Genomic DNA, 19,181 nt, shown 5'->3' with positions numbered 1-19,181 from the left:
AAAATGGGTATAATTGCTATATTTTACACATAAATTCAAAAATAATCATTCAATCCATGCTTAAAAAATTAATGCATGCTTACAAACATACACAATGCAAAATTACATAATATGGATTAGAAAATAATTGAGGTGTTGGACACTCTGACCTTAAGATGAATTACGCCCCACACTAGTGCTTATGGTTCACTAGCGTTTGCCACCCAGGATACAACAGCTCCCCTCCTTATAAAAGAAGCACTGCAATTCACAATGAACTTTGAATCAAATTATGCAAGAGCCTCTCTTTATGAAAAGGGTCATGCTAAGGAGACCAACTTTAAATACAACATGTGTACCATCTCTCTAATAGAGGTAGAGCCTACCAATACAATGGGTCATACGCTCTATTAGAGAGATGGTAATATATAAAGTTGGTCTCCCTAGCATTTTCCTTATGAAAACTCTAATACTCTCTATTTATGAAAGTCTGTATGTAGAAAATTAATTGAATAATAAAATTGTAAGAGGATTGCTCTATTTATAGATGATGAAATACCCTTTCCAAAAAGGTATCTTAATCTGAAAAGTCAAACAATGCATCCTTTGGTCTGAAAAGTTGTCACCCCAAACAATGCATCCTTTAGTTTGAAGAGTTGTCACCCCCTAATTGAAGATGTCTTTAAATCAAAGATCATGTCTTTAACCCAATAGATTTTATTAATTTTCATTATTAATATTAGTTAATATTAAAGTTCCAACAAAAACCAGGTCATAATCAACAAAACATTAGTGGATAATCATACCGTGTGAGAATGATTAACAAACTTTATTTTCAGCGCTCCTCTAACTTTACGCAATTTTCTTCCTTTTCACTTGGTGAATGCATCCATAGGAAACTACGAAAATATGTCGTGTACTGTGACTCAATGGTTTTGAATAAGACGAGTCCTCTCCCTCATTACCCATTATGCATATAAGTCATAAGCTCTACTTTTACAGTGGCGATTGGACAAGGTGGGGACAAAATTTGGCATTGTGCTTTGGATTTAATCCCTTCAATTACACCACTACCACAAAAAGAAAAGACAAATCTTCGCAGAAACTGAAACAGGTTAAAAATTCAAATAAGATATGAGACAGATTCATGAGAATCCTTAATTAATGCCAATTCAGATTTCAGGGTTTAGTGTCTCTTTCTTTCACGTGTACCTTCCTCAGTAACGATGCCCATTTATTGGTGTTATTACAGAGCAAGGTTTTGGTGAATAGCTCAAAGATTCTCCTTTCTTTTTTTTGAATTTTCATGTCTTCTTGTTTTATAAATCAAAATGTCTTCTTTTGTTTATGGCTTTGAGACCACTTCTCTCTCTTCCTTTTTCCTGGATACCCATTTTGGAGATACTTCCAAAATGTGCTTCATTTGAATGACAAATTCTACAAAAGACATTATGGTACTTTGAATTTGAATTTATTATTTTTTTTAAATTGTATTCCTGGGTTTTTCATAAAAGTTTTTGACATGGGTTCTCTTTGATATGCAGCTTTTTGGATATACTTGGATGAATTCTTGGTTGCTAGAAGTGGAAAGAAGTTTAAGTTGTGTGCCAAAATAGAAAGTTAATTGAAGAGAAAGTGATGGCAGCTAGCTTACTTTTTCCAGCTTTAATGGTGGTAGGAAGGATGTGAAATGACAATGGAAAGTGATGACTTGCTTTTCAACCCAATGGAGAACACTTGAAGAATTCAAAGATTGTACTTTGTAAGGAGCTTTGGAGCAGAGTAGCCACTAGAAAAAAGAGAACAAAAAAGGCAAAAAGGGGGATCAAATATGCCAACAGTGTGGTTCTCTCTGAAGAAATCTCTACACTGCAAATCAGAGCCATCAGAAGTTCATGATCCAAAGTCAAGGAGGCAGTTGAGCACAATCTTGACAAGAAAAGGAGGGAGGTCAGGCTGTTCAAGGTCTATAGCAAACCTCAAGGATGTGATTCATGGAAGCAAGAGACATTTGGAAAGGCCACCAAGTAATTGCAGCCCAAGATCTATAGGGAGCAGTGAGTTTCTGAACCCAATAACCCATGAAGTAATTTTAAGCAACTCAAGGTGTGAGCTCAAAATCACAAGCCTTGGTGGGTTCCATGAAGGAATTGGGTCTGGAAACATCAACAATGGTGGTGGTGGTTCAACATTTGTGGATACTCTACGGCCAGGCACACCTGGCCCTGGTGGTCAATCAACAGTGCACTATTTTAATCCATCTTTTAGGACCTCATCAACTCCTCCAAGGAAAAGTCCTTTTCTTGCATCTGCAGATAATACAGAAGGGTCAGGGAAAGGTTCAGCTTTTCCTGGTAGTGGTGGAATTCGTCAGAGCAATAGGGTCTCCTTTGACACAGTCGCAGAGAACTCTCATGGTTCTTCTGCAATAACTTGTCACAAATGTGGTGAGCATTTTACCAAATGGGAAGCTGCTGAAGCACACCATCTCTCTAAACATGCTGGTAAGAAATCCCTGCTGAATGAAACTCTCATTTTGGGCAAATATTATTTGAAAATTGAAATGTTCTTCAGTTTGTTCAGAACCTTTCTTCTTGTTGTTTTCGGTTTTCCTTATCCTCTTAGGACCAAATGTCTAAATTCTTATGAGCACTTTCTTCTGACCAAGAAAAGAGGAAATGTGAACAGAGTTCTCCTTATTACACATTGTAGATATGCATCTGTTTTACTTTTCCTTATCCTCTTAGGATCAAATTACTAATATTCTTCTGGCCACAAAAATATGTGCACTCTTGTTTTTTTGTTTTTGTTTTTTTTCTGACAAAGAAATGAGGAAGAGTGCGGAGAGTTCTTATTTACATATTGCAAGTTTGAATATGAGACCACTGCCTGAGACACTGGTGAATCTAGCAGAAACTTTATCTGGTTTCCTTTTGGTTTCCCCAACAACTTAACATTCACTAAAACCTCAGTTTTTTGCTTGTATGATGACCTCCAGCATTTTAGTGTTCACCCAAATGTTTGGTGTAACATGAGGATTGTTTTACATTTCTAAAATGGCTCTGATTCTATAAACTATCTTTGGATTCATCCAATGGTTACTTCAAATTTTAGAGTAGATTTCCTACTCACACTATCTTCATATCTGTGGCAGTTACTGAACTTACGGAAGGTGACTCATCTAGAAAAATTGTCGAAATAATATGCCGGACAAGCTGGTTGAAATCCGAGAACAATTGTGGCCGGATTGAGAGAGTGTTGAAAGTCCACAACATGCAAAGAACTCTTGCTCGATTCGAAGAATATCGAGAGATGGTGAAAATGAAAGCCAGCAAACTCCCTAAGAAACACCCTAGGTGCATTGCTGATGGGAATGAGCTTTTGAGGTTTTATGGCACCACTGTGGCCTGCTCCCTTGGTCTAAATAGTTCCTCAAGTCTCTGTGTATCAGAAAAATGCTGTGTTTGTAGGATCATAAGAAATGGGTTCTCTGCAAAGAAGGAGCTCAAGGAAGGGGTAGGCGTTTTTACAACTTCAACAAGTGGAAGAGCTTTTGAGTCCATTCAAATATTAGAAGAAGATCCCTCCATGAGGAAAGCTTTGATAGTCTGCAGAGTAATTGCTGGGAGAGTTCATAAGCCTTTGGAGAATATACAAGAAATTGCTGGCCAAACTGGGTTTGATTCTTTGGCTGGAAAAATGGGTCTTTACTCAAATATTGAAGAGCTTTATCTGCTCAATCCTAGAGCTCTCCTTCCTTGCTTTGTGGTCATCTGCAAACCCTGAAGAAACAATCCTTTTCTTATCTTTTTTGCTGAATTAAAAAAAAAAAAAGGCTCAATGCATCTATAATTATGATGTTATGTGAATCCCTCCTTTTTTTTTTCTTTCTATTTTTTTTGGGTGAAGATATTTTCCCACTGATTTTTGGAAGAAAATTGACTCTTCTTTCAAGACTCCAAGTCACCTATCATTGTGTAAAAGTTGTGATTTTCAGTCTCAATTGTATCTCTGCCTCTTCAGTTAAGGCCTGTGCTATCAGTGCAACAAATTTTTTATTTTTTTGTGTGTGAAGAATATGAATATTTCTGCTGTCATTGCAACAACTGATAGAGCTTGCCAACAATGAACACTCAAACAATTGAATTTATAAATAAATAAAAAAATAGTTTGGGAAAAATAAACCATATATTAATCTGTAGTCTTGAAAGAAAAATTGCAGTTAATAATAGTGATTGAATTATTGAATTGTGTGCATGCTATTCTCTTGCCTGCGTTAAAGGAAAGGTCAATGTCTATCAAAATGAGTAAGCATTCAACCCCAAGTGTGAACCTGAGCATCATCAATTTCAATAGTTCTTGGGGAAGGCAGAATATTAAATCACAAGTAATTAAAACTTCAAACCTTCAAAGATTGAAGCAAAACACCCAAGAGAAGAGAACAGAAAGCTTGCACTCTTTATGCTGTTTTATTAAGTCCTACAAGCTAAGGGCTACAGAGCTCAGAGACAAAGAACTTGCATTAGTAGAATAATTACTAAAAATTTAGATTCCATTTCAGTAGCCACTGGCATTGTGCAGAGTGACAAGGTTGTCATGTGGTCCTTGTTGGGAGGTTTATGTCAATGCTAGTCCAAAATCAGAGGACAAAATTCAAGAAGGATTGCATGACATATGTTCACTGCCAGGCATTTGTTTTGTCTCTTCTAATCCCTATCCCTGTTTGAAGCTTTGTTTGATATTTTTGTGTAAATCTTTTTTACTCTCTATTTTCAGATTTGATTTCTTTGGTGCCTACTGTTGGTGTAGGAGCAGCCAACATTCAAGATAAGGTCAGGGCTCAGATATCTCTATATTTTTGTTTTGGAATAAGTCACCTAATATTAACTAGAATATATAACGGCAGCACTTGTAATATCACGTGACAATATTACGGTTACATTCAAGAAATTACTCATCTCTCTCCCTCTTCAAAAATGGTAGTTTTAATTGCTAGCTTTATAGAGTCTTTTAAGTGCATCTACCTTCCTCTAGGGACTACGGATTAAATTACCAGAACACTACGTACATGTCCTTTACTGATACATCTATACAGCTTTTAAGACTCTGTGGCACATGCACCTCATAAATGAATGCTACCGCTCCAAAAACTTTTCTGAAATCATGATCTGAAGAAAAATGAATATGGGGTCTTATTCAATTTCAATTTCTGGCCTTAAATGTCTTGAATGAAGGTAGCTACAAGCTTTGGTTTGCATTGCAGACGATGATGAACTCAAATATTGAATGTCTTCGTTTTATTACAGTTGACATTACTGCTGGACATAGACTCTTCATCAGAGGGCTACCAATGGCTAAGCAATGCACCGATCATGTCAAGCTTCTAATTGTTATTTTATTTTCAGGAAGTGGCAGAGACGAGGCTTCTGTTCTTCTGAGTGCAGACAAATAACTTGAAATTAAAAATAATTAAAAGCAGTGAGAAGTCTTTAATTAAACCAAAGACAAATAAAGGTCCAACTTGGGTATGGTCTGAAAAAGCAGTTAACAAGTAGTCAAAACTGTATTTTTATTTATAAATAAAGTTTGACAGAGATAAGCCAGTTTTTTAAGGATTAATATAATTAAATTTTAGTAATTCCTGAAAAAATACCTTAAATAAAAGCTCCTGGATAAATATACAAAAAGCACTTGAATTTTTATTAAAAATTTATATTTCTTCTTAATAAAAACACTACTGACAAAAGCACATAACTTTATACAGAAGCATACTGGTGGTGCCTACAACCCTATGACAAGTTCATTCAGCAAGCTTTGCATTAAATCTGCTTCACCTAAATATATGCAAACTGCAATAATTTCTCAAGCTTTCTGAATTATCCATAGATCTTGCCGGACCATACGCTGGGCTTGGAGATATCATTTTCTACATTTATGATTATGGTTAAATAAGGACCACCTTAGTTTGGCTTAGTTAGGGTGGCATGAAATCACAGAGGAATGATGCTACATGTTTGCAACCAGGCCCACTTCTTTGATTAATCATCAATAATGGCAATGAATTTCATAAAATTGGATGTAGATAAACATGTTCATAGCATCAAATTTCGTTCATCATTGATGGGCACACTTCAAAAATTCCATAAAAAGTATATAGTTTAACTTGAACACCATTAACTTCAAAGAGGAGGCAGAAAGCCATGACCTATACAACAAGTAATTGTCTGATGGATAATATCTTCTAGTCCATGCTTGAAACTGAATCCCAAATCTGTTAGCTTCTTTGAAGAGATCTCTGAAGGCACTACATCATTAATGTCCTCCTCCATAAATCTGTATCAGTTAACATTAGTCTTAATACATAAGCCATTTGATGAGGATCTAGTTGGAGACTTAACTTGAGAATCACAATGTTTAAATACTTTATTAAAGCACATACTATGTTCTAAGCTCGCCCGACGGATAATACGATATACCATTTAGTTACATGGTATTTAACCTTGGTCATTTGAAAGGGTCAATTTTCGTCCAACGGCTTAGAACATAGTATTTGAATTTGTTTATACTTAAAACATATGTCTACATACATATATCATTTACTTGACACTGACAGGTCCATGACACAGAAACTACCTGTTTGAATTTGAGCAAGGGTATGCCTGAGCTAGATAGTTAACCAGCTCAGATATAGGATAACTTTGGGCAGCGCATATGTAAGGACCTTCAGCTTTGGCATGCTCCATTAAAAATATGTGGCCACTACATATATCTTCAACATGAACTAAAGCAATTGAACCCATTCTTGCATTTACAGCAGATAATATCCCATGGAATTCAGAGTCACCTGCATAAAAGATCATATATCCACATGTTCATTGTCTTCCTCTATCCATAATCCTTATTTTATTTCTGAGAATGTGTCCCATGCGTCAATCATAAGTCATAAGCATTTACATAGTAAAAACTGAAACATAATTTAATTTTACATATTTATTGGGACATTTCAGAAAGATATCAGGGAAAATCAGGACAGATTTAAGTAACATTTAGTCTGTGGTAGACTTGTGAAATTATGATATCACTCCATAATTTGTGATGAATCACACCTAATCTGGTCATTTTAAGAGAATTCAGCATTTTCAGAAGCTATTAGTTTGCCATGTCCCATGTATTTTTTATCTGCATGAGACAGGTATAGCAGAAGAACCACCTGTTATTGGTGACAATAGAACTCGAATGCTTGATGGAACCTTGGAAGTGAGAAATGGACCTCCAACAGTACTTGTTATCACTGATACCAGATTAATGTCATTCTCATTTGCAAATCTAAATGCTGCTTCCTCTGTGAGAATCTTTGAAAGTCCATAAACCTGTCAAAGAGTTTTTTATTATAAAATTCTCATGTATAATAATAATTATTGAGTAGGAAATTTTGTAGTAAGCATATAGCATGAGAGGGAGAGGAAGCATTACCCATCCATTTGCTTTTTCACTCAAGACTTGATCAACTGGTGTTTGACAATATTCATCAACAACAGCTCTTGCATTTCCCTTGCTGTCTTTGGCAGTGAGAGTGCTGATGGAAGAGGTGAACACAACCCTTTTCACAGTTCCAGAATTCAGACAGGATTTGAGGAGATCCAAGGTTCCTTTGATTGCAGGTTCAATGATATTTGATTGCACATAACTCTCTTAGATGTCAAAGATTGAGAACAACTTAATTAGTGTTATGCTCCACTAAATGATATTAAGGTAGCATTGTAGATTTACATAGTGATTACCAATGTTTTCTTCTACAGTAACACTGAATTCCATTGATGCTGCAACATGAAATACACCATCACAGCCCTTCACAGCCTCGTCGAAGCTTCCTTCCTTTCCCAAATCAGCTTGGAACAATCTCAACCGGTCAGTGTTCGTCCACAATGATAATAGGTGCGAACACTTGGCTGAGATGTTAGGTGGAACTTGATCAGCCTTATTAAAACATTCAGAATAACAAGAAGAGATAAAGCATGCTCATGAATTAAGGATTTCATTTTTTATGACAAAGAGGTATACAGAACAGAAATTGATTGCATGATCCAATTCTTTTACTTTGTAATTCAGGACAGGAGTGTTTTCATTTCACTGCCAAAGTATTTTTATTTGTTCTGTGTTGTTCTCTACCAATGAACTAGACATCATAACATGGAGTTTGATTCACATGGCTTTAATCTGTGAGCAAAGTGATCTGTTCTAATAATTTTCAACATAAGAAACATACCTTTTCCACCCCTCACCATTTTATCAGTTCATTTATTTTTTTGAAAAGAAAACTATCACTTAATTGAACTTTCATTTGTAGCAATTCTGACCAAGGCAAATGAGTTTCAGCAGGCCAAACAGAAGTCCTCATCACCAAATAAGGTGAAAATCACTGTAAAAAAGGTTGGACTAAGCAGTCCCGGATTAAATCCAATTCCACCTATGAACTCGACCTAAAAGAAACAGACAAATCCAAAGCTGCTATTATTTGCACCAAGTTACAAAATTGGGCTGAGCTACTTACTCAGTCCAATCTAGATTTGTTCCAATATTTCTTGGGCTAGATTAGCAGTCTATTGGATTGCTAAGCAGTTACGTCAATGTTTAACCAGCCCAATAGGAATGGTTGTTGTAACTTGTAAACATAGTTGCCTTCATTTCAGATTAATTCTTAATAAAACCAAAATAGTCAGATTAATTCTTAATAAAAATAAATAATACTTAAGTGAAGGCAACCAGTGACTGATGAGACTGGGGTGTTTTAAATTGTGCATATAAAGTCATCCTAACAGACAAAAAATGTAATTAGGGCCTTGACCTCACACCAACCATCATGTTCCAAAATATCCTACATTTCCATCTTTCAGACCCAAAAAACAAAAACAAAAAAAAAAACAAAAAAGCAAAACGCCAAAAATGTATACTATTTAATGTTTCCTTCGTGATGGAAGCACCTATCAAAGAAAAGATGCTATGGAAACTTAGATTCATGTGCTAAAGTTTGAAATCAGAGAAAATGTTCTAGTAAAAAAATTGGCAAAGAGAAAGGATCAAAGTGCCACCTCCAGTCCAGCCTCTGAATTATTGTAAAATCAAATAAATGTATCTATTACCAACCATTAAGCAAGAAAAACAGCTTGAGAACATTTTTGTCGAAGTTAGGAATGGAGATGGGGTTTTCTCACACGCACACACCGCCAATGTCTCATTATAGTTTGAATTTGAGACTATTAATTTGCAAATCAAGACCCTTGTATACTAGGCTAAACCGTGTTTGCACAACTTGATAATATTTTTGAAATTAAAGAGAATGATTGAGGTAACATTCTTGGTCTACAAATCAGAATCCCATAATTGGTTTAATGGTCAGACTTTTTCCTTTGGAAGACTAATTGAATTACAATTTATTGGGTGATTGGATACTCCAATTCTTTTCTTTCTCCATGGTTAAATATTATAGTTTACAGTACATTGCAAAAATCCCACCATCACCTCCACATGAACCAATAGCAAACCAAAGAATTGATACACACATATCTTTGAGATTGAAATAAAGTTTTTTTTAAATGCATGTAATTATCAAACTTGGTACTCACATGACTTCTATATGCAGGGTGCCGATGATTTTTTTTAAATATATTTTTTTAAGCTAAGCCATCTTTGATTGAAAAGCCTATACCAATCATCTCAGAAGCTGATGCTAACTCAAAAATTTTGTGTGTCTAATATGCAACTATGGATGATTTTCTAGCTAACCCATGTTAGACCAAAAAAAAAAAGATACAAATCACAGAAGCTAATGCTAACTCAGAGTAGTCCTTAATTTCTCTCTCTCTCTCTCTCTCTCTCTCTCTCCCTCCCTCGCTCTAGATCAATTCATATCAACCATAAACACAAACAAATCAGAACAAAGAAAGCTATAAGCTTTTCTGCTTGGATGAAAAGAAAAACTTGAAGAACTAAAACAAGCAAAAGTGAGAGGTTGGTGAGGTAACAGACCAGGATCACGAACTGTGGCATGAACCATGTGGCCTCTTTCCAATAGGGTGTTCACAAGCCAAGATCCTATAAAACCAGTGGCTCCAGTCACACAGTAAGTTGCCATAGCTCCCTTTCTCTTGCCCTCCAAACCCTCCATTTCTTTAACTCAATGCAGGCTGCTGTTTTAGATACCCTTTCAGTGTTGTCTATGAGGGAATTTATAGATTAAATAATTAATCATATTATTGGATGTGTAATCCTGTAGCTAATATAATACTCATTTTGCAATTGTATAATCAGAAACTACTAGACGATCGAGTACGCATGTAACAGTAATGAATTCATGATTTGGAAAAGTTGAAAGCAAATATGACATGTCTGGCCTATATTTGGAATCTATATTCAAAATATGTACTTTTTTATTTTTTGGGTGGAGATACTTGGAGAGTGCCAAGTGTTAAATCGTCCATGAGGTTTTAGTGGGACACGCTTCAATTGCATGGTGGTACAGATGAAGCAAAAACAAACAATACTGTTTGCCATGCTTGCTTTAGGTGGCGTTATTTCCACCACATTTGTAATTTTCCACCTATTATTTAATAATTTTTCTATTATGAATTCATCTTTATGTAAAATTATTTTGGAGGACAATTTTAGTATCTTACAAAAAATTAAAAATAAGGGTTAGGGGTTTAATGGCCTCGACTTGTAGATCAGTAGTCTCATGTTCGAACTTCTATAACGCCTTGATAGAGAAATCCTCCCTGTAATAAATCTAAGTGTGAAGCCAATATATGTAAGATAGTATGTCCAAGATTATTAACTAAATTACACTATATGTCATTTACCTTTATATTTTGTAATTTTAATTTATTTTCAAGCATGTCATTAACTCTTTGATTTCTAATTAATACTCCCTTATTTCTAGCATAGCAATATTCATCAAATCCCTAAAATTTCGACAAAAATTGGTATGTAGATTATAGGTAGATTATTCATAAAATAAATAGGGTAGATTATTCACAAAAAATAGGTATTTAATTATATAAAAACACAGGTAGATTATTCATTAAAAAAAAGTAGGTATAGTATTTAGGTATAAAAAAAAAATAGGTATGTTATTTATAGGTACACAAAATAAGTACAGTATTTAGGTAACAAAAAAATGGGTATGTTATTTATAGGTACACAAAATAGGTACAGTTACAAAAGATATGTTCATAAATAATAAATAAAAAGGTACGAAAAACAGGGGTTTTTTTATATCAATAATAGCCAAAATTTAACTCCTAATTTCATAAATGTCAATTTTTATAAAAACTTTCAAATATAGCCAAAAATCCACGTAAATAGATGAAAATGCCCTCAACATTTAAATAACCTAAAAACATAGTTCATCTCTATCATGACCATCTATTCACACCATATTAGTTTTAATTCGATGTATCTGCTTCACAAGCATATATTGCCATCTTGCTTAGAAACTACTTCATGTTGAGATTCATGATGGGAAGAATGACAAAGAGATTTATAAAAAACTTGAAGAGGAGTTTGGGGAGACAGTACTTTGTTCCCTAAAGTTTGATTTGCAGACTGTACTTGCAGTATCACCGCTTCTGGTTGCTACTTGTGCTGGTGTTAGAGGTGTTCCACTGACCCCAAATGAGAAGCAAACCATGTTAGACCTCCTCACACCGCCGCCTTCACGAGGTAATAGTCTCTCGTGATGGATAGAACAATGATGTGCCTTCTTCCACATGCTTTCTTTCCATTTTATACTTTGAACTTAGGGTTGAAACTAAGAAACTATGGAACAATGGTATGCCTTCTTCCGGATGAGACATTCTTTGTATCAATTCAAGGAAGACCAAAATGATTTGTTTTATTTATATTTGTGTTTGATGACCAGCAGTGACGGATCCAGGAATTTTTCAGGGGAGGTGCAAGATTTAAAAGACTAAAAATCGCAAAGGACTCGAGCAAGGTCCAAGGTTCAAGTCTAATATCCATGTAGTGTGTTAAAAAAAAAGGCTAAAAATTCAAAATTAATTTAGACAACCAAATGCCCTTAGAATTTTAACAATACTAATGTTATTCGAAATTAAAACAAATAAGAATTTTACGTGTATTACTAATTGATTACAGTCTGTATGGAATATCAATTAATATGAACAAAATCCATGTCAATTACTTAATTAATCTAACAAAAGTCAATACCAATTAATCTAACCAAAATTAATACCAATTAATCTAACCAAAAGCACATGTGATTTGGAGGTCAGAGATAAAAGTACATGTGATTAAAAGTTATGGGTAATTTTTTGTGAATTTTTTGGCACACATATGAGTTTTTAATGAATTTTTTAAGTTAGGCCAATTAGAAATGGACATGTGTCAGCTTGCTATTGGACCATTTTAAAAAAAATCAAAAATGAGAAGCAGAGTCTTTCTTCTTCCTCGAAGAGCCTCTGCAACTCTAACTTTAATTCTAGAAAAACTTCGAAAATTCATAACTTTGGTTGTGGAGCTTCGATTGATGAACCGTTTTCTCCTACATGCTCGTGAGATCGAGCCCAACAATCTAAGGTGAATATTTAGAGTCTCACACAACAACAAACAAAACAACGTCTTTGAGGCATTTAGTCGAACAATTGGTGGGCAATAGCGAAAGGGCAAATTCTGACATCCCCAGGAAGTTTCTGGCGAGGAGAGGTGCAGCTGCACCTCTTTGCTCCTCTGTGGATCCGCCAGTGATGACCAGCGATACAAGCTATAGATGCAGTTTTTTTTCTTTCCTTTTTTTAATATAGATTTATTTGATTTTTAATTTTAAGGGCATTTGGGTATATTTAAGTGGGGTTTTGGCTATATTTGAGAGTTTCTATAAAAATGGACATTTAAGAATTTAGGAGTTAAATTTTGGCTATTTATGATAAAAACTCAAAAATAAGTATATTATTCATAAGAAACAGGTACATTAGTTTATGCTAGACTTTGTATGTGATCAATAAGTATGAGAAGGCCAAGTTCTTGGGTTAGTGTTGAAGGAGAGTGGGAAAATGGATTAGGATTAGATACACCAAGAGTTTGATCCCTTCCTTCCAATGTAAAGAAAAGGGTAAACTGCCGAATACCCTTTGGAACTATATCGACCGTCGAAATCTCCACAATGATTTTATTTTATTTTTTGCCAATTTAGCCGACATATTATTTTAAATGGTCAATTTAGCCCATGTTGTTAGTTTTCATCCAATTTCATCCAATTTTCTGTCTAAATGTCACATGTTAGACATGTGACTCACTATTCAATTAAAATTTAATTTTTTTTAAGTTTAAAATAATTAAATTGTTAAAACTACAAAACTAGAAAAGGAAAAAAAAAAAAAAAAGGGAAGGCAATCAATGTCTTCCCCAGCCCTTTCCTCCCAAGACTTTGTTTCCAATCCCACATCCACAAGGGTTTTCAAGTGAATAGCTCCTGTTTGTTAGGTATTAGCCAATGACAAAAGAAGCTATCACTTCTCATACCCATGGAAATAAAGAACCAATGCATTCTGGATTGGTGAATGCTAGCAACTTTCTCTATAACCTTCTTTTTTGGACCTTCTTCCTTTTTTATTTGACATGTGTCATTCTCCTTACACTTAAAACAATGTCATTAATATATTATTTTTCTTTTCAATTTTACCCTTATTAAATTTATTAAATTTATCTAATAAAATTTCACAACTTTCTTACCATTTTATTAATATTTTTTTTTTAAAGTCAGTTATTTTTTATTAAAGAAAATGTCTTGACTCACACCATCAACATCTTCTTTGGGCAAATTCAAGTCAATCTCGACTCCCATGGACACCTAACAATATAGGCTTGAGATAAAATATATAGAAGCAAAAGAATAAAAAACCACCAAAATCGAATTAAATATGAAAACATAAATATACTATAGTTTAGATTAACAAAAGAAAAGGCGAAATAAATACCCATCAACCTAAGAAAATACTTCCAAAATATATCAATTTTCAGCACAATAATACATCAGAAATGAAAAAACCATACCTTTGACCAAGACTTGAAGCGAGAGAAGCTGAACAAGATGCTTTAGCTTTTGTGGTTGAACCTGAGTGCCCTTGGGGAAGAAGACAACGCCCACTTTGAAATGGATTCTTGAAAGAAAGTGAGAGGGAGAGAAGAATAAGAAGGAAAAATGAGAGAGAGAGCGAGAAGGGGCGCAGATATGGAGGGATAGATAGGGAGAGAAGAAAGAGGAAGAAGATGGAAAAGGGCCAAAAAATAAAAAGAGAAGAAATCATGATTTTACATTTTCTTTATTATTTTTTGGTATTGTCCTTGTAAAATGACAAACTTACCCTTATAATTAACAGAACATTGGATTGAAGTCTAAAAACTTGACGACATGTGCTAAATTGACCATTTAAATTAGCCTGGAGGCTAAATTAGCTGAAAAAATAATTCAAAGTGGAGATTTCTATGAGCGTGATAGTTCATGGGAGTATTTGGTAGTTTACCCTAAAGAAAATGTATCGTAATTTAAGGATGCCACTGGTCATGAGATTTTCTTTCTTTTTAGTTATCTATCTATACGACTGAGTTATGACATGAGGGTGGGAGAAAGTTTGGTAAACCAATTGTTTAATGTTAAGACTATTTCTAGCGGGAGGGGTTAGTTCAGGCAAGAAGCCCCCTAGGCCCTCAATTCTGTTTTCAAATGCCAAAGTTTGCAAGGTGCACTGAGCTCCACCAACCTGGGCTGCTGTCTGGGTAAGTTGACCTCCTGTTGACATCATTGTGATGACAACAACCAATTTAAATACCCAACAAATGATGAAAAAAAAACCAAAAAATTCATAAATCTTTTTTCTGTAAATACCTAGCCATATCTTCACTTCCCATACCAAAACTCCGTACAAATTCCTCTCCTTATATCTCATGTGAATAATGGTTGCCCCTAAGTTGCCATGACAATGAGTGGGAATGCATCTAAAAAATTACTAAGGTAGTTACTATTTATGTGAACGGTAATTTCCCTTACCTCCCCTTGTATTTTACCATGGCAAATGGGTGGAAGTGCTCTAATAAGACAACATTGACACTTCACACCTGCTGGAGGAAACCCTTTATTGTCAACCGAAGGGAGTAAAAGGTCAATTTCGTTATTAAATATAGAGTAAATAATGTATAAGTTAGGGCAATAGAATAATTAAACAATACATTTACGAACTTTCTAATAATCCTATACTAACTTTATAAATGAATACATTTGAGGTCATTTTTCTAGAACCACTCTGTATTGCGATTTAATGATTCGAACTGTCTATATTTACACGTCCTTCTCTCATTTCTTACATCACATGTTAATTTAGGAAACTTTAGCAAGGTGATCTCTCATGTGAGGAGGAATACATTAGTTATAAAAGACCTAATCTCATTACCTTAATATTACATCTCATATTAATTTTTCAAGGAAAAGCTTCAGGTTTTAAACTACCAACTCAAGTCACTGTTCGCAGTGTTCGAGGTTTTATATGTCTAAATGGTCTACATCCATAATATATTAGTCTTTGTACACTGTCCTCCCAAGCACCAAAAGAGCGAAAATAAATAAATAAATCGCTATGTATGGATTTGAACCATCTACATTGTACAATTTAATACTTTAACATCAAATCCAGATCACAAGGACATGTTTCCGATTTGAATTTTAACAAGTCACATTCCATCCTTCCGGTTGTGTCCCAACCCAACAGTTGGAACAAGTGCAACAGTCAGAAGGATATGCTTTCATTTGTGTTTAGAGAAGACCCATCGTATCTTGATCAAGAAAACAACAATAAATTCTGGAGGAGTGTTAGTGTCAGTTACGCATGGGCGTGTGTCACATTAGAGATGAGTCAATAATTGCGGGGAACACAGAAATCGACTGCTCGGAATGCGTCACGCGTCTACTCGCAACTGATGCTAACACTTTCCCTAGATCCTGAATGTCAAGACCGCATTATGTGCATTAACAAGAAGCTGCAAGTTTTGGAGAAAGATCAACATTCTAATTTGTCATTCAACCAACACAAATACACAAACTTATATTACTCTGTTGCATGTGCATCAGTCAAGGGGCATGCCAAGGTATTTAACCAATACAAACAACAAAATGATATGAATACATCTAGAGTGTCTAAACTACAACATTGTTCAGGCAAGAATTGGATCCTTATGCAGAAGTGGCAGCTACTTCAGTTTTCCTTTTTTCTTCCTTCAGTTTCTTCCAGTTCTCTACATTATCTACTATTTCACCAGTTTTGATGAGGTAGCGAACTCGTTGTCCATTTTCCAGAATCTTATGACCCACTCGACTTGCTACATCTTTTTCTTTTGAGTAAAGCATCACATTCGAGCTGTGGATAGCTCCTTCTACCTGGAATATGAAATTTAAACTGTTTCTTTGTAATTAAATGAAACTAGTAAATGAGAAAACATAAGAACCAATATGTTGATGAGTACACATTTTAAGAAAGAAAAAGAACCTTAATAATCTGTCCTGGTTCACCCTCTTCCCTGCTCTTCATATGCTTCGTCTTCAAGTTTATGTCTTTAACTATCACAGTGCTATTGTGCTTATAGATCTTTGTTATCTCTCCAGTTTTACCCTTTTCATGCCCAGATATGACTTTCACCGTATCTCCAACCTTAACATGCATTTTGTGTAAAACAGGAAGGCTGTTCGGCTTGCATTCCTTCCGCTCCCATCGCTTGAGCTGTGCAAGGGCAAAAAAGCAACATTTCAGGAAAATGGATGAGCAGCCCAATAAGCTACATGAGAACCCATATTACAAAATAGATTTTTCAAAAGAAAAGGATGTTAAATTATGTGAACCATGCCAAGCAAATTGAAACAAAGTTTTATCTTGGTTTAGCCAGAACAAAATCAAGATAAAGACCTCTCCACCACATTCATGGATAAGTTGCAACAAAATGCCCACTGTATGGCTCTTCTAAAACCAGATGGCTTGGGAGAGTGGAATATCCCATTTAGTGGTAAATTTTGGAGAAAATTATAAGTGAAATTGCATAATAGAAGATTGCTTCCAAAAGAATTACAAGGAGAGCACTACTTTTTTTTTCCAAGAGAGAGGAGAGCACTACTTTAAGAAACTAGTAAGTCAGCAATTTCATTGCCATCTTTCTCACTAACTTTTTTATCCTAAATACATAAATCTTTTATTTTTGTTTAAACAGTTATCATATTCTGGTTCTGTACAACAAAATAAATTATTGACAAAGATAAAGAAAAAACAAATATTGGTAGAGATAGGACTCGTGATACTAACCTTCACTACAATGAGGCAAGGCTTCGCTGTTAAATTAGCCTGCGCACAACACGAGTAGACAAACTGTTATGCAATGGTTTTTTTTATCCTCCCAGTGATCAGTGATTCAAACTCATGCTTCAGCGTGAGTGGAATAAAAAAAATTCTCATCACTTTGACATTTAACAATTTTGTTTCTCTCAGATGACAGAAAGAACCAAATATAAAACAAAATCAATATAGAAATATGAGCTCATAAAAAATATAAAAAATAAAAACAAAGCATATACTTTAACAAACTTACTAGTAAACTTAAAACAAATTATTAAAATATAACATGACACATTTTGTTTCAAAACTTTATTAGATCCCATCTTTGAGACATTTACATAAAATCATGAAAAGAAATAAAACCATTCTAGTAGAATGAACTGATCGGTGTCACAGTCAGTATTTGGGTTACAAAAAGCCAGCTCACGACTGTGTAAACAGAATGCAAGATCACAAAATGAAGCCAACTCATCATTAAACCGAAAGCTAAAGGTTTATCCAGCTAAAGCATTAATTCATGCAATTAGTTTCATGTCAGTGAAGTAAAAACTATTCATCCACTAATATAGGCAACTATTTTCATTTACAAACCTGGGAAAAAAAAAAAAACAATCCTTTACTAGATGTCATTAAATCCTAACACAAATACCAAGGGAGAAGCTAATCTACAGGGTGTTAGCACATTTTCATTCTTAGGTAGTGGGAATAGCATACAGTAATTGTAGTCAAAGTTTCATTAAGAAACAAAACACTAAGCACCTAATACTAAATCTTATACACAACAAATTCCAAAATAGTCTACCGGCAATCTTCCTTCACTATTAAAACCTCTTAATCAAACCGGCATCTGGTTTCTATTAAAATTTCCAACAGAAGAATACAAACCTTCAATACCAACTTGGAACATTTTGAATAAACAATCCACCAATGTCAGAACCATAACCAAAAGAACAGTTTCTTCAAATTTTACAAATAACCCATCAAAACATTATCCATTTCCTTATCATCTCTCCAATTCTTAGAAAGCCCAGTTTGAAATCTTAATCAAGGAATCCATTTTCACAGAGTAAAGGAAAATCACATCAATTTGCACGAACCACTAGAACAAAGAGCTAGTCAAATTTTAAGCAAGACCCATTTCAGTGTTACAAGCAAAAATAACGGAAATACAGCAATAACAACAAGTTTGAGCTTCCATTCCTGACAATGTGAGTGTTATTTTTACTTTAGCAGAACTTTTTCACAATGAGTTGAAATTGAAAGCAACAAAATAAAAGAAATTTGACATAAGAATTGAAGGAGAAACCGAAATCGTACCGGGACAGGGTAAAGAGTAGGGGTTAAGAGTCGTTGGCCCAGGAAGGAGTTAGAGGAGAGAGAAAGAGAGGTCATGGAGCTCTGAAGTGCAGCCATGGCTGCCATTTTCGTTGCTTGCGTGTACTTGGCTGCGATTGAGAAATGGATAATACAGAGCAGAGCTTAAAAGAGTGTAAACTTGTTGCACTATAGGATTGGGACGAAAACGACGACGTAGCTACTTCTTACTTAAAGATGGGTTTGGAGGGAGCAAGGGACTATATGTAATTTGGGCCTTATTAGATTTTAGTGAAGAGACGAAGTAAAGCCCAACCCAACTTTTCGGTAAGGGTGATTTTTTGGACACACAAGAATTGTTGGACAACCAGAATTTATCTATGGTATTTGTGTTGATTTTTTTATTTATTTATACAAGCGATTGTCTAAATTACTCTAAATTAATCTAAAATGTGAAGAAGGGGACTGAAACTTGAATGCAAGGAGGCGATTAACTGCCCTGAC

General features: G+C 34.7%; 3 protein-coding genes across 7 annotated transcripts; 1 reads left to right on the top strand and 2 right to left on the bottom strand.

Annotated features, from left to right (window-relative positions):
- Positions 1-1,302: 1,302 nt before the first annotated feature.
- LOC103342485 (zinc finger protein-like protein) lies at positions 1,303-4,041 on the top strand. Its single transcript, XM_008246110.2, has 3 exons — positions 1,303-1,433; positions 1,524-2,483; positions 3,134-4,041. Exons 2-3 carry the CDS (start codon positions 1,811-1,813, stop codon positions 3,763-3,765), a joined length of 1,305 nt encoding a protein of 434 aa, XP_008244332.2. The 5' UTR covers positions 1,303-1,433; positions 1,524-1,810; the 3' UTR covers positions 3,766-4,041.
- Positions 4,042-6,074: 2,033 nt separating this feature from the next.
- On the bottom strand, positions 6,075-14,211 carry LOC103342483 (NAD(P)-binding Rossmann-fold superfamily protein). Of its 4 annotated transcripts, none has more exons than XM_089049246.1 (7): positions 14,047-14,211; positions 10,006-10,193; positions 7,761-7,928; positions 7,453-7,670; positions 7,190-7,349; positions 6,613-6,823; positions 6,075-6,312 (listed from the first exon to the last, which is right to left on the bottom strand). In XM_089049246.1, the coding sequence occupies exons 2-7, from the start codon at positions 10,142-10,144 to the stop codon at positions 6,159-6,161; spliced, it is 1,050 nt and encodes a 349-aa protein (XP_088905372.1). In that variant the 5' UTR covers positions 10,145-10,193; positions 14,047-14,211; the 3' UTR covers positions 6,075-6,158. The 4 variants fall into 4 exon arrangements, with proteins under 4 accessions (XP_088905372.1, XP_008244331.2, XP_016652292.2 ...); XM_008246109.3 differs by having other exon boundaries at positions 10,006-10,166; XM_016796806.2 differs by having other exon boundaries at positions 10,006-10,163.
- Positions 14,212-16,030: 1,819 nt separating this feature from the next.
- On the bottom strand, positions 16,031-18,855 carry RPL24 (Translation protein SH3-like family protein). Of its 2 annotated transcripts, none has more exons than XM_089049250.1 (4): positions 18,681-18,855; positions 17,334-17,372; positions 16,530-16,760; positions 16,031-16,439 (listed from the first exon to the last, which is right to left on the bottom strand). In XM_089049250.1, exons 1-4 carry the CDS (start codon positions 18,783-18,785, stop codon positions 16,344-16,346), a joined length of 471 nt encoding a protein of 156 aa, XP_088905376.1. In that variant the 5' UTR covers positions 18,786-18,855; the 3' UTR covers positions 16,031-16,343. The 2 variants fall into 2 exon arrangements, with proteins under 2 accessions (XP_088905376.1, XP_088905375.1); XM_089049249.1 differs by having other exon boundaries at positions 16,031-16,420; positions 18,681-18,848.
- Between the last annotated feature and the right edge of the window lie 326 nt (positions 18,856-19,181).

This window comes from Prunus mume, linkage group LG3 (genome assembly GCF_029339155.1).
Source record: "Prunus mume cultivar Tortuosa linkage group LG3, ASM2933915v1, whole genome shotgun sequence".
NCBI lineage: Eukaryota > Viridiplantae > Streptophyta > Magnoliopsida > Rosales > Rosaceae > Prunus > Prunus mume.
Note: the sequence above shows the minus strand (reverse complement) of the source record. Positions and strands in the feature narration are given on the sequence as shown.